General features: G+C 38.6%; 3 protein-coding genes across 7 annotated transcripts in view; all 3 read right to left on the minus strand.

Moving 5' to 3' along the window:
• Nucleotides 1-177: 177 nt before the first annotated feature.
• Nucleotides 178-8,453, minus strand: stra6l (STRA6-like). 2 transcript variants are annotated; one of them, XM_056372097.1, is made up of 18 exons: nt 8,250-8,448; nt 7,699-7,771; nt 7,015-7,115; nt 6,756-6,886; nt 6,538-6,658; nt 6,279-6,324; nt 6,043-6,168; nt 5,691-5,761; nt 5,030-5,138; nt 4,735-4,888; nt 4,491-4,566; nt 4,231-4,312; nt 3,529-3,577; nt 2,797-2,914; nt 2,564-2,683; nt 2,016-2,179; nt 1,381-1,524; nt 178-1,154 (listed from the first exon to the last, which is right to left on the minus strand). In XM_056372097.1, exons 1-18 carry the CDS (start codon nt 8,273-8,275, stop codon nt 913-915), a joined length of 1,953 nt encoding a protein of 650 aa, XP_056228072.1. In that variant the 5' UTR covers nt 8,276-8,448; the 3' UTR covers nt 178-912. The 2 variants fall into 2 exon arrangements, with proteins under 2 accessions (XP_056228072.1, XP_056228073.1); XM_056372098.1 differs by having other exon boundaries at nt 1,000-1,154; nt 1,466-1,524; nt 8,250-8,453.
• A 474-nt stretch (nt 8,454-8,927) lies between these two features.
• Nucleotides 8,928-11,157, minus strand: spink4 (serine peptidase inhibitor, Kazal type 4). The gene is made up of 4 exons (XM_056372316.1): nt 11,036-11,157; nt 10,470-10,501; nt 10,096-10,208; nt 8,928-9,127 (listed from the first exon to the last, which is right to left on the minus strand). The coding sequence occupies exons 1-4, from the start codon at nt 11,085-11,087 to the stop codon at nt 9,082-9,084; spliced, it is 243 nt and encodes an 80-aa protein (XP_056228291.1). The 5' UTR covers nt 11,088-11,157; the 3' UTR covers nt 8,928-9,081.
• Nucleotides 11,158-11,414: 257 nt separating this feature from the next.
• LOC130166991 (phospholipid-transporting ATPase ABCA1-like) overlaps nt 11,415-15,089 on the minus strand; it is a 41,568-nt gene continuing 37,893 nt past the window's right edge. For all 4 annotated transcript variants that reach the window (XM_056372880.1, XM_056372882.1, XM_056372879.1 and 1 more), the window contains exons 48-49: nt 14,403-14,646; nt 11,415-14,306 (exon numbers count right to left, since the gene is read on the minus strand). In XM_056372880.1, coding sequence (XP_056228855.1) covers nt 14,163-14,306; nt 14,403-14,646 — 388 coding nt within the window. In that variant the 3' untranslated portion in view covers nt 11,415-14,162. The remainder of the gene's footprint in view (nt 14,307-14,402; nt 14,647-15,089) is intronic.

Genomic DNA, 15,089 nt, shown 5'->3' on the forward strand with positions numbered 1-15,089 from the left:
ATATTATTTATTTGTTTGTTTATTATTTATTTTTGCTGTGCTTAAGTACTACCAGAAATTTTAGACCGTACAAGTTATCGGAACAAGAACAAATATGGCTAGGTGAATGTTGATATTGATGTAGAAAAGCTGGCGATATCTTCAAAACATTGATTAATATCACCTTGATGCCCAATGTCACTTTTACCATTTTGTTTTTATTTACAATTGAAAGTATTGTACCGAAAGTATTGTAAGTGCAGCAAAGCCATATTTACAAGTGCAAAGTAGAACCTTGCATAAGTTGGTTCTCTACAAATTGTATGATCACCATAAAGCAAATGTTTAATGCTATATACAGTAGGGCTATATGGTTTAATGGTTTAATACAGCAGCTATGCATAAAGGTTCATACCCAGTTAGAATTTATAACACAACCTAGAATGAAAGTAATAATAGCTGTACAGTGTAGCTCACATGATTTTAATAAAATGAACATTATAACAAAAAGAAATGGAAAGCTGTGGTGCACCACAAACCCATTTCTAGAATAGATGTTGCATGCATTATTGCAATTATGTACAAAGGTTCACATTTAACTCTGACTATGTCTATATACAGAACAACAGTTTAAATTTGACTAAACTCAGGGTTTTTCAGCAGACACTTTGGTTCTAACCACTCAATGGCAGGCTTGCAGGGCATGAACAGACGTGAACTCTTGAGACAAGAGTAAATAAAAGCTTAGGTATTGTAGACAACACACTTATTAAACCCTTTAAACTGCGTATAATCAATCGGTGGTATCATTAATTGAAAACAGCACAGTACTCCCTTTACAACAAGGAGATGCACCACTAATGGGCAAATATACAATATTGGATTCAAAAACCATATTTTTTAACAAGATCACAATCAATTTTAATGTTTTATTTAACAGTCCTCTGCTGGTGTGACTATGATCTCTGGTAGTGACTGTGGTGCTGCTTGGCAACTCTGCGTTCGTGAGGCCATGGCCCACGCCTTCACTGCTATGTCTAACTGGGGAGAGGATGATGTCTGTAATGAAGAAGATGAGGAGAGGTGGTGCTTTCTGAGCAGAATCAGATGAGGGTTTCTCAGTAAAGTATGACACAACATCCAGCGCCTCCTGGCCTTGCTTTTCACAAGGGGTTCTGCAAAAAAGTTAAAAGTCATTAAACTTTAAATGAAGCAAAAAGAAGAGAAAATTAGTTAAACAAATGCAATAAATTCATTTTATGGAGGGTACTAGTTTGGTCACAAGCTTAGTGTGTCATAGATAGCAATCAGGTGGAATAAGTAGGCTATATATTTAGCGGATTTTACATGCCAGAACTACAGACACCATCACACACACATACACACACACACACTACCGACCAGATGGCATGTTGCTGAATGTGGAGTATGTAGATGCTGTGTGTCTCTCCAGCTTATTGGAGATCAGCAATTGGCAGAAACACACCATGACTGGATTGCTATGATAGTGGTCAGCAAAGATCATGCCAATCCAAGTGCTGTAGCCTGGAACAGGTGGGAAATACTGTTAGATCCACTCACCTTATATGAGAAAGAGCGCAGCATTTACAGCATATACATTTTATATAGGCTATATTATTGTAATTTTGTTTATTTATTTCATTTTTATTCTAATTATTTTTATGTATATTAAATATGAATTATATGCTACAACCCATAGCTTTTCACACGCTTACTTCTCAAGATCAACAATGATGACAGAGGTTACTAGTCCTGGTGCGAAACTAATACAACAGTGATACACTTATAAATACCTGCTGGTTTATGTGAACTTTCTCTGACATATTTCTGAGCTCAGTATTCCAGATGTCGTTTTTTGACAGTTATCACAATAACTTCCTGTTCTTGTCTTGAGATACACAGTGTGCTGACGCTTTGTGAAATGCTGCCATCACATGGAAGTCGTTCTGGATGCAAGCAGCTGATCGAGTGTTTTATTTTGTCTTGCACATGTTTTCGATTGAATTTAGACTCACCGGCGTCCATGTTTTCATATCCTCTCTGCATGATGGTCCGGTCTATGCGGGACACCAGCCATGTTCCTACAACCATGCTGCAGAGCAACCTAAAGATGCAGTTGCTGATCCCCATCACAACGTTGTAGAAAAAGAAGAAGTAGTTGAAGCAGTGGAACGCCTTCCTGAAGAGGAGAGGGAGGGGACACTGTGATCTTCAGCTACTGTACCACACACACATTTACTTTGAATCATATTCACTTGTTCTGAAACACACTGTAAAATGCCATCACACAATCTGCCTGTTCCAGCAAGTATGAAGCCACCTTAAACTATTGAGTAAGTGAGGAAATGCAAGTTTTATAACTTCACCATCACATAATGTCCTCACGTCCACATTACACAGCTAATAATTTACTAATATTATTGATTTTTCTACTATTCTGTCACCACCACTTCCATTTCAACAGTTTCAGTGTTTGCTCACAAATAGAGGATCAGGGTTTAGTTCAGTGTCGATCTGATGGTTTTATGGCCCACACTTAATATATATACTGAAATATACCAACCTGTTGTTGAGAGCCAGAGGCTTTTGTTTATCTGTAGGAGATAGTTTGTCCTGCAGGAAGAAGATCTGAACCAGAGCTATCTGGAAAATCACCAGGCCGATCACTAAACTGATGGTCAGACTGAGAGACACACGATAAAAGCACAAATCAATCAGTCACTGTGTCAGTCTTTCAATCTAACCATTCATTCATATGCTATCATACATCAACAACTACAGCGACCGCAGCCTTACATGATGATTCCCAGGTTAGTGAGCATGCTAAGTACTTTTCCATGCTGTACAGGAAGAACCAGCCCATAGACCAAGAGCAGGGCAAACAGGAAGTGGACAAAATGAACAATCAGATAACCTAAGAAATAAAAGAAAAAGGGTCATGCAATTATTTCACACATCTCACATTTTATCACGCAAAATGCGAAAAAAAATATAAATGTACAATCGTATTTTATGTAATTAGAAAAAAAAATGATGCATATTCATGTTAGGAGGTTTCCCTGAATCCTAAAAAACATCAGAATAAATAAAATGATTCAGTCAAACTTTTCACTGCATTCAAATTTACACATTAAATGATAGAAATCTGCAGATCTTTTGCCTCAAATAATAGTATTTTGGAGTGAAGCTGCCTGTATGATGCTTAAGGTCAATTTACTGTATATTTTTCATAAATTTCACGACAAAATAATCCAATAAATTACAATTAATCACTGTCTTTTCAGACAGATATTGCTTTGTTTTCCTTCCTTTATGTGGGTTTGGTCAAAGGCATAGATACTACTCATTTTCTCTCATGACTAAATCTTGGTGCTGGTGTCATTTGTGGAACTACATGAAAAAAAAACTTTGGTTTGGGTCCCACAACACAAATCGAGGATGTCCTGATGTAGTTTACATCAGCTGCTTTTTTTTGTTGTTTTGGAGACGCACTGTACATGTCAGTTGTTCTTGTGATGAAAAGCTCACCCCACAGTGTAAACGCTATTTGCCATCCAGAGTATCTCGCAATGGAAGCCTGTGAAAATCAATGAGAAAAATTGTTTGTGTATTTTTGGTATGAAGTGTGTATGAATTAAATATATGCCATGATATGAGAGGCCAAATAGAAGGAGATGCAAACGTTCGTTCACAGATGCACACAAAAATACTCATGTGTAGAGTATCTTTAGTTTATGCTCTACATATTAGAAACAGTCAAATGGCACTTTGGTACCTTCTGGTTGTTTTTTAAAGTGCTTTATAAATAAAGCTGGATTGGATTGGATTGGATTGGACATTCACTCATTTGAAATGTTCGGACACTCACAGATGTGTGTTTGGTTGAGCTGGTTTTGTTTTTGTGTAGACAATTAGCCACAACCAGTTCTCCTCTGTGGGAGCTTTGTTAAGATGGCTGAGAGCCAGAACCAAACTTTGATAACCATGTTGTGTTTTTGCAGAGCTTGTAGGATACAGTGGCTGTATACTTTGCAATATGTGGCCCCAAAATTTTCATAGACAGTGACACCCATCCTGACCTGCAAGCACAGTTAAACTGGGGCCAATGTCACACTTGTGAAAGCTGTGAGTGTTTAGTGCCAAGCTGAAATCTGATTTGCTCTGGAATCATCTGCCATTTGTTGTGTGTGTGTGTGTGTGTGTGTGTGTGTGTGTGTGTGTGTTACTTACAACACTGACAGCAGAACTAGGGTTGTGAAACTTTTCAGGAATAAAACCCCTCTGTCCTCTCCACAGTCTCTTCAAGTGTTTCCTATAGCATAGTATACCATGTGATAACTGGTAGAGAATTCCTTTAGATTCACATAAACTAAACAGGTTATTTACTTTCTGATATTCATTATTCTTCCAAACATTTTACATTAACATTTTTGAAATGTTAAAACATCAATACATTTTGATATGTTTCATATTTTTCTAGGATCTCTTACCTGTAACATGCCAATACATGGAAAGTGTAGGCAACAGAGTTGAGACTTGCAAAGATAGTGGTAGTTAGCCAAGACTCTGCAAAAAAAAAAAAAAATTTAATAAATAAGACACTTTCATTTGTGTTTCATGAAATCTTGACGATCTTTATTTGTTTTTAATTTCTGGCTATTTCTTATATTGGAAATTTTCAAAATCAAGGAAGCAGGACAGATTTGGTGTAAACCATTCTAAAGACCAACTCACTCCTTGCCACGGCAATGAATTCCTCCAGCTGTGGTATCATGGCTCCCAGAGCTTCAGTCTGGTTACAAGAGGTAACCAGGTATTTTAGCGTATTCTTCCACTTGTCTATTTGGTCAAAAGCCACATTACTGAGACTGTAGTCTGCTAGAGTCATCTAAAGAAATTACAAAAGAACAAATGAATACAACTGTGCCTGAAGCAGACGCACAGATAGGTTGTTTGTGTAACATTTTCTGAAACAAAGCCTATGGTTGAGATATTTGGAATTAAAAGAGATGTCTTGCTGTGTCTTTACTGTGTATAGGCCTATAAGAGATATAATGACTGTGCCGATGATCCTGTTGGGGAACTTGAAGAAGGGGTCCCACTCATAAACTCGCCTCTGGAACCAGCTGAGTGGCTTACTGCAACACAGAAAGGTCAAAACCACCAACCATGTGTATCGCTGCTTTCAAGTGTTATCTGAATCCTGGTCATTTCTGTAACATCTGGAATCTTTAATGTTGCTTGAGTAGCATCTTCTATGTGACATTACGAATTTCAAGCCTTGACACTCCTCATCATCAATGCAGTTGAGAAACTGACTTGGACACTGAAGCCTACCAGCAGCACTTGAACACACCACACTCCACACTGGATTTCAATTTCAGGATACACTGAGCTGACTTGCAACACAATAGTAAAGTAATGCAATGTGTGTTTCTCAAATTCAGTTTCTGAAAATATTCATCTTACTCAAATCATAGTGAAATTCATGGCAAATCGTGCCTGAAATCTGTTACAAATATATTTTATGGTAAGTTTATGAAAATTATTCACATTAAAATGCTCATAATTAATGGTAAACTGATTAAAACATGCAAAAGTACTGGGTGTCATAACAGGCAATAGCACTGTAAATCTCCAGTTGTACAAAAAACAGCATTGGTGCATGTGTGGTTGAGTGTTTCTTCTACCTGTGCGAAGTTTTCCTCAGCAGTCTTTTAACATGCTGCACCTGGTGTAGCTCATTCAGCTCCTCAGGGTCCTGGCAGCAGATTTAGCAGATTCATTCTCACACAGAGTTTATTTTTCAGAAAATTCAGGGGACATAAAGTTATATGATCACTGCAGACCCTATGTTTACAACAAAATACGCCCTTTTATGTTTACAGCAAAAAGGGAGAATAAAATGCAACAGAAAACAAAATGTATCAGTAAATGTAATCTTTACATCATCAGATTTTCCCATAGGGTGAACATCCAGCCAAGGATACCAAAAATCGAACAAGAATCACTTCAGAGATTTTGTGCTTTAGCAAGGCTGACCTCCTGCTCCAGTTGCAGACGTATTCGAATAGCTTTAACCAGCATGTACACAAATCGACCCAAGAGGAAGACGAGGGAGAGGATGCAGGGCCACTGGACAATTATCTTCTGGTGTGGACCCAAAATCTTTAAAATCATACACACAGTGTCATCCATTCATTTATTTTTTCGGGAAGACACACTTTAACAGGCACATTACATGTTCACTAGCTGTCATGGGTTTAGTGGTCACCTACCTTACCATCAGGACAGGTGAATGTATCCCAGACTGTAACGATGATCCTACAAACAAACATCAAGTCATTTATATAGGCCTAATTTGGATGCGTTTTTATATTACTGCAAGGTTCCGAAAAGATTTATTAATATTTATGTTTACATGATATTATTATGTTGCACCACTGGTGATATCATATAAGAGACCTTCTGCAGTACCAATCCACATTTTGTTTTATGTATCGTATGTCTGAACATATAACAAGAATGAATGTTTACCAGGACAGAGAGTAGAGTATTCCCAGCACAGCACCAGCTGCTCTGAAAGACGTCGACAGACAGGCAAAGAAAGGGAAATACACCAGGCCTACTTCTAAAGCTCCGACCAGGTACACTATAGCTGGGGAGAACAGTCAGGAAACATCACATCATAGTATGTATTTACTGTTACTGTACAGTAAAGATGTTTGGATATGACTTGTAAATGGAAGGAGTACCTCTGGCCCAGGGTGGGACCGTGAAGGGGATGTAACGCTCAGAGAAGAGCAGCAGGACGCTGCCGGACACCGCACCAAATGCAAACCCATAGGACCAACGGTTACTGAGGCTGCCTATAGTATCCAAAGGCCTAGGGCACATTAATGACAACATGTCATAAACATAAACAAAGCTATGTTGCCGATGTGGCTGACGAGCAGTTTGTTACTTCTACTTCTTCTTGACATATTTACTGTTGCTGTTGCCGACAAGACTTACACCACAATGGCAAAACGTCCCCCCAAGAAGGGCAGTCTACGGTCGATGTCCAGTCTCTGGGCTCTTTTCTGGAGGAATGAGAGCACTCCTACGATCAACACCTGGAAAACAATAAATCAATACATAATATATAAATCAACACATCAACAAATCTATTGGAAAAATATTTTGTTTGCATTGCTGCAACTCTGTGTGACAGTAGAAATAAGTTGACATATATTGTATGTTACAGAGGAAGAGGAAAAAGAAGGTCTGTGTGTATCAACAGTCATGTAAGTGGCCTATCAAAGTTTTCTTGATCAAACTGCCGTACCTGCCGTCATAATAAACAAACTGTAGTATTCTGCTACTGCAGTTTATGTTGCAGTTCTTGGTGTTCTTGGTGTTATATACAGTAATTCTGTTGTTCTTTATACCCACAATTTTCATGCTTTGCTACAAATCTTTTCTTTGGAAGTTCTTCCTTAGCTAAACTGAGAGACAGATAGATGTCCTTTGCTTTACAGGTTGAAAAGCGAACTGACAAACTTGTGATTTTGGCTGATAAACAACTTGCCTTGATGTTCACTTCGGTGTATGGTAAACATAACAAAATGCCAGTTCTCACTGTTGTAAGAGAAGTAAGTCAGCTTTTTATTCTATTCTTTAAGTTCATACTGCAGGTTAAATGGATGGACAACTTACTGCTGGTATGATAGACAGGTGCAGGAAGAGATCTATAGAGATTCCATTTTGACAGTCCTGAACTGTGAAGACCCTGGAGAAACAATGACAATATGAACATGATGTAAGATAATGTTGGGAGGATTCAAAGCAGAAAAGAGGGTAACAAAATGAAATCGAATGGGATGGACCAGATGGACCTGAATGGAACAGAGCTCCATCATGACCTGACCTGAACAAGACTAAACTTAACTAAACTGAACTACACAAAAGATAACAACTGCACACACGTGGACATCAGAACAGACGAATGCATGTTTATGCAATCTGCAAATCATTAACATTTAAGAACATGAGCTCATAATGCTCTATTGATGTAATCCTTCCATTGCCATAATTTCAGTTTCAGGTTTGCTTTTCCTCTGTCTTGACTCAGAACTGCTGGAAGCAGGTTGTTAATCCCAAACTGTACCTAACAATACCACAGCCGACTGACAGCTGAGAGTAACAAAGTAAAGGGAAGCATCATAATGTTAGCGGCGGTGAGCAGAGTATTTACAGTCTGTACTTACTCATGTTCCACTCGGTTTCTGATCATCCTTGTTGGTCAGTTCACTGAAGCCTAAAAGCCTTCTTTCTGCTCTACTGTAAAGATAAAGGAAGTGACTTTGGATTGATACCTCTTCTCCGTTTCCTGGTTTCAACCATGTGACTCACACGTATGACTTTTGACCTCAGAATACAACACTGTTTTATGTCCTCTCTTCACATGTGTGTGCATATGTGTCTTCTGCCCCTTTCTTCTTTTGCCAACACATTTGCTCTCACACTCTCTGTTTGTCTATATCACTACCACACACACACACACACACACACACACACACACACACACACACACACACAAACATTATTGACTACTGTGTTACTCAGTATAAGAAGTGTAAACAATTAGCTTGCCCATAGAGATAACCAGCCGATCATTCACCTCCTGCCTGCACTTTACAAAGGAATGTCTCTCAGACTGTGTTACAGTAATCACCACATCACCTCTCCTTTCTCTTCCTTTCTCCTGGTATCAGTTTCATCGTAAAAACTAAATTTACTGGCCTGACTTTAAAAAAAAAAAATCTATTTGTATATATAGCATCTGTTTTACTTCTTCTTTATACATGATCCAGTCTTATTGATGTTATACTTTTCCTGAGATTTGGGTTTTATTGATTAAAAAAAGTACCACAATACAACAAGGATGATGCTTACAGCTGATTGACATTTATTACTCAAGGCATTTAATCAAAAACATTTAGAACAGCTGTGATCCAGCTGTTATTTCAAAGATCCATGTTGGACACATTATCCAATCTTGATTGGTCACTTTGGTGGTGACATCACCGCCTGTGCAGCTCAGCAGCTTTCCTCCTTGGTTATCAAAATGTCCATCTTGGTGATTCTGCAGAGAGAATCGTAGCGTTACGTGGCTGTGACTTATTCTGTTGAGCTCAGCTCAGTGTAGGTGCAAAAAGTGAAGCCAGGAGGCTCTTTTGGGAAATCCCACCTCATACAAGCTCATTGTGTCTGAGGTAAAGTCGAGGAACTGATAGTAGAGGGATGGATAAAGAGATAAAAGCCATCAAAAGCCCCCCCCCCCCCCCCCCCATGATAAATTGTAATACCTTTGGCAATCCCCTCACTTTTCACCTAGGACTGATTAGGTCAAATTTGAATTTGTCAAATACTACACTTTATGACCAAACACCAGATATTAGCATGTTACAATGCTAAACTTAGATGTTGAACATGATATACACTACACCTGTTAAAGATTAGGATGTTAATATTGTCATTGTAAGCATGTTGCCATGCTCATGTGAGCATTAAGCTCAAAGCACTTCTGTGCTCGTATCATCTCAGAGCTGCTAACATGGCTGCAGACTGCTGTAGTCTCTTATTAATACTGTTGACTGTTAGAAGGTTAAGAGAGAATATCAAGAGACAAAGATAAAGACACTTTAAAAGGAGTTCAGCCCCTGACATGACATCAGCAAGAGCTATACTTGACAAAAGAAAATTCAGTCAGCTATAGACTCTTGTTGAACCATCCATCGCTAGATTTAACTGAAAAGTATGTACAACTGTTTTGCCAGTATTTTTGTCACTCTACAAGGATGTGACTGTTATTTCCAGTAAAGACTGATGACCACTCACTCATCGCCCATAAACCAAAACATGAATAATAGGCCAAATTTGAAATCTTCCAGTCATATGAGTCAGCTGCTGTCAGTCAGAGTTCAGTTCTGTGACTCAAGTCTTTAGATTTTTTTTTCACCACCAGATGGCGACTTAAGCACCTTGTCCTCCACAAAGTCAACTTGGGTGTTGTGTGAATGCCATGAGAGAGGAGCAGCTGTGTGTACTCACTGTCTCTGGGCGCACAGGGTGCACTCGTTGGCATAGGTGTTCCCATCGCTGCCACACACAGGAGCAAGGTTCAGAGGACACGCCACAATCTCCTTCATGTTGGGACAAGACGGCTGCCAGACAGTTGAATATTACAACAATATTCTGCTCTGATAGAAGGGTTTTTGGTTGAAACAGGTTTAAATGATCCCCATAGCACTGTAGCTTCACTAAAACAATTCACATCAAAATACTGAAATAAGTTAAAATGAAATTTTCTCATATTTTTCTTCTGTTAGACACATGCACACACAGACACACACAGTGAGACAAAAGACAGTGCTATGCACACACTGTGTAAGTCAGGTTTTTTTCATCTAAGATATGTTTGTCACCTTTCTCATGACCTCTAACATCTCCTCTGCGTCTGTGAAAAAAAAGCACATGACTTATAAAACCATAAATGTATAAATAATTAACCTCATACCTCATAAACAACCCACCTTATACGGAAAAATATCACTGGTGTGCAAAACTGACAACACACATGCAGACTTGAATTACATGAGTGTCTCTGTGGCATATTCTTTTATAGTCCCTGATATCGATATATCTAATCTATTATTAAAAATATACTATAAAAACATAAGAGTATTTGAGTGCCTACTATAAAATACTGACATATGTTTTTACATGTGTGATAATCCTGATTGTCAATACATAATACATTTTACAGTGCTTATACAAAGTATGCAAACATGTATATTCCTATTTTATCTGCTTACTTTGGTTCAACACTGTAAGATAATAAAACAAGAAAATTTCCTGTCGGTGTAAATACTTTTTATAAGCTCTGTTTGTTTCATTCTATGGCATCTAAACAGAAATCGCTCAAAAGTTGTCGATAGACAAAAGATTTTAGTCAAACTAGAAGGCAAAAATACTTCAAATGGAGTGTTACCTGCAGCCACACAAATAAGCAGGAGTCCCAGGAGAGCAGCTCTTCCAATCATGATGTTGGTGGATGAATAACTCAGAGTGACAGGAACCTCTGAGTGTGTCTCTTTTTCACTGGCGATATAACTGTGTGTGGGGGGGTGTGTGCGCACGTGGGAACGCAGCAGGTGAAAATAGACACACAATCGCATGCACAATCTAGAAACTCATAGTCATCAGCACACATTAACACACACGCCCAAACATACCGTAAACATATCCTTTGTTCAGTCAGTAGCTACAAACTTCCATTAGACAAGCCCACATTAGCCTTTTTTTTTGTATCTAGCACTCAACTACACAAAACTACTAGGGCACAAAAATGATCAAATAAGGAGTCATCATTCAAAATGTATGAATCTTTTTATTTATTAATGTAAAGAGTAGCTATACACAATGGGTAACAGACTGAAACTGTTGTTTAATACTTAAAAATGTAAACAAATAATAATATAGACCACAAAAAGAGAAAGAAATCACCACCTTTGTACTGTTCTGCATTTCTCTCTTTATCTCACTACTGTCTCTACTTTTTACTCATTTCACTCGTTTCTCTCAATCACATGTAATCCTTCATTCTCTGTTTCCAGTTTCAAACAAATCTTTTAATGCAGTGGTGTAGCATCGATTTGTCTGAATCATGTCTGTGTTCCAGTGCAGAGATTTGCTTTTTAAATGTCTTCTTGCCATGTACCCAAATCCCTACCTCTACATGTCTGAAACAAAAGGCTGTTAAGCCTGTAAAGTGCTCACATTTAACAGAAGGGTTAGGCGGGTTTTGGCTCAAACCCTCAGTGTTGGTATCAGGGTAAGCCTGAAGCCACACAAGTTATTAGATCCCAGAGATAATGGAAACCCCTTCCAAGATTTTGTATGACACGGAGCACCCTTAGTAACAATATGTCATCATTTTAAACCCTGGATATAATGATTTTTTGGAATATAAAGCCTTGCAAGCACAACTCTAATTGACGTGGTCCCTGTTTATGTGTAGTCTGGCTTTTTGACTAGCTCTGGAAACATAATATGTATCTCAACCTCATGTGTAAAATCTGAGTTACTGACAGTACAGTTAACTTCACTGTGGCAGCGTATTAATGTGAACTGACAGAAAGATTAGAATTTGGCAACAACACTCGAAGATAGAAACAACATGTAGTCTAATGAAGACTGAATGACAGAGCACATGTATCACATAATATGTGCTTTAAGTTTTGAGCTGCTGAAAATGAAAAGAGGAGGATTACTGTAAGTGAGCTGATAGAAAAAAAAAAAAAAAAAAACACTGAAATGAAAGCACAACTTAAACTTCACAAAACAGTTGCCTCCTCAAGATTATGCTGGTTGATTAAAGATACATATTCAGTTCCATTTTGGCACAGATACTTTTTGTTCACTCCACTGGTAACATTTTTTTTTACTTGACATCACACAATTGCTACTGTACATAATATCCACATCGCCACTGGCTCAGGTCTGAAACACTCTCATCATGCCCTCACACAGCTCATATGTCTAAAAGCATATGTTACTGGAAGAGGTGCCAACTTTAGATCCCATACAAGCACAGTAGCTGTGAAACTGACCCCTCCCCTTGTATGGGAGCTACAGAATTAGCTGCAAGAACATTTCCATCTTCCATCAATATCACATTTTTTACAACAGGATTTGGATGTAGACTCCACATGTATATATATGCGCCAGTAATCCAACAACAGTGAAGCAGAGTTCAGTCCTTTACAAGCTGATCTGACGGCATGCTTTGGCACACACACATAGAAGTGCTGATAGTCAAGGTGTGTTCGCCAGTGGGAAGCATGCAACATACATGTCCAATGAACTTTCGAAAACTCTTCAGCAATCTTCGGCTTTCTTGTGTCCGCTTTGATTAACCCTCAGTTCCGCTTACAGAGGACGGGGCGAGGAACAACAAGCCAGTACAGGAGACTGTACATCTTGTACAGACATCAAGCAACCACATGTTTTTTTTTTGTTTGTTTTGTTTTGTCTTATGACAATAAAGAACACAGACCCCCCCCCCCCCCCAAAAAAAATGTTTTCATTCATCATCTCAACAAAAAGCTCCTTTTTGTGCTTTGATGTCTGTTGGTATCTGTCTTATACATTCCTTGGCAGCCTACATACATTGTTGTGTTTGATGGAGTGCTCAGATTCCTCTCTCCACCATGATACAGTATAGGCACTGTGCTGGACAATGTCAAGGACACCAAGAACAACAAATAAAAGAGACAACTTGGTTATCAATCTTAATTGTTATCCAAAAAAAGGAAAAAAAAAAACTTCACAGAGGTTATATTTGTCAAGTAGAATTAAGTTATCTTAAAAAAATCTAATTAGTAAAAATTAATATCTTGCATGATAGCATGTTTCTGACTGAAATCACTTGGATTGAAAATGCTTTTATAAGATCACTTCCATTACAAAACAACTGCGCTTGGTAACGAAGTGAGATTGAGAGAAGTTTGACCCTGAATAAAAAAGTAGTCAGTCAGTCCATCTTTTAGCAGTTGGCAGTGAATGATCCAAACTTGGTTGTTTGTTTTATGCTGCCGTGATTTCACGATACAGAGTAGCACGTACACAGCCCCACTGACTACTGCTAACTACTTCTAGGATTGGGGATTAAAAACTAGAGATATTTCTTTCTATCATCCCCGATGCCTTGTCCATTTTCCAGTCTAACACAGCATTATAATCCTGCTGTAGCTTCAAGTGTTCTGAGTCTTTTTCTTTCTCTCTGTCCACCCAGTGAAGGAGAAGCACCAGTCTCCAACCTTCACAGGAATATCTTCTCATCTTAAATAAATTTATATATGTCTTGCATTGATTTGCATTGAGTTTTCATTGTTTCAGTGTCTGTCACGAAACCTGCAGTCTCTGCCTTTTCAAGAGGCTGTGCGCTTAAGTGCAGGTCCACTGAGAAATGATAACAATTAAAAAAGACTAAAAAATAGAAATAAAAAAAAAAATGAACATAGTTCGTCTCCCCCTCAGGTTAGTGGTCCATATTTTCTGGGGTCAGGGGAGGGTGGGTGAAGCATAACAACTCCCACTGATGGTATGTTGTGGAATCAGACGCAACTCTCCCTTGTCTTGTTGTCCGTGAGGAAGGAGTTTAGCTGGGAAAAGTCCACTACCACAGCATCTCGCTTGCTCAGATGGACGTCTTTCAAATGGTCCTCGTCACTTTGGTCCTTGGCGAAATTTACAAACACCTGCAGGGGGGAAAAGAGGAGGAAAAGGAAATTACTCTTTGCTTAAGTTGAAGATGAAACCCAATTATGGTCAGAGCTTTGGGTACATTTGCTTACTTGGTCTAGAGTGGTCTGAGAGACTGAGTAGTCCTCTATGCTGAGCGCCTCCTTGTTCTTGGAGAGCAGGGAGAAGATGCGGGCGAGGGAGGTAAGGGATGAGGGCAGCTGGTACTGCAGCATGTTGCGGTGTTTCTCCTTCAGTGTGCTGCCTGGCAGCTCCCGCTCAATGAACTCCATCACTGGCCGAAGGTCTGGGTCTGGCCCCGCCACCCGCAAGATGATGGTGTAGCCATCACCAAACCTGATAAGACAGAAAAGAAGGATATTTCACCAAACTGGAAAATGAAGATAACTGTTTTTTTGTTTTTTATTTTCTCATGACATTTCTTGGTGCTTGACTTTCACTTGTGATATTTTTGCATCATAAATCTTTGATAAGTCTCAGCAATGTCTGTCTAATGTGGCATTTATCTTTTCTCTTGCACGTGGCACCCTTCTTCTTTTTATTCACATCATTCTTGTGGGCTCCATAAATACTTGAACTGCTGCATGTTTATGTGCTTTAAACACAAAAGCACTTAACAAAAAACTGAAAAATATCTCTGTATCTAGAATTATTATTACTATATATGACAGTGTTGTAAATTATCATACTGTAAGACAATTAGCCAATTAAAGATTTCTCATTTTAAAATTTCTTCTACTTAGAAAGTGTATGGGTGTGCTATTGCTCTGGCGTGTCTT

Source organism: Seriola aureovittata, chromosome 3 (assembly GCF_021018895.1).
Source record: "Seriola aureovittata isolate HTS-2021-v1 ecotype China chromosome 3, ASM2101889v1, whole genome shotgun sequence".
Classification (NCBI taxonomy): domain Eukaryota; kingdom Metazoa; phylum Chordata; class Actinopteri; order Carangiformes; family Carangidae; genus Seriola; species Seriola aureovittata.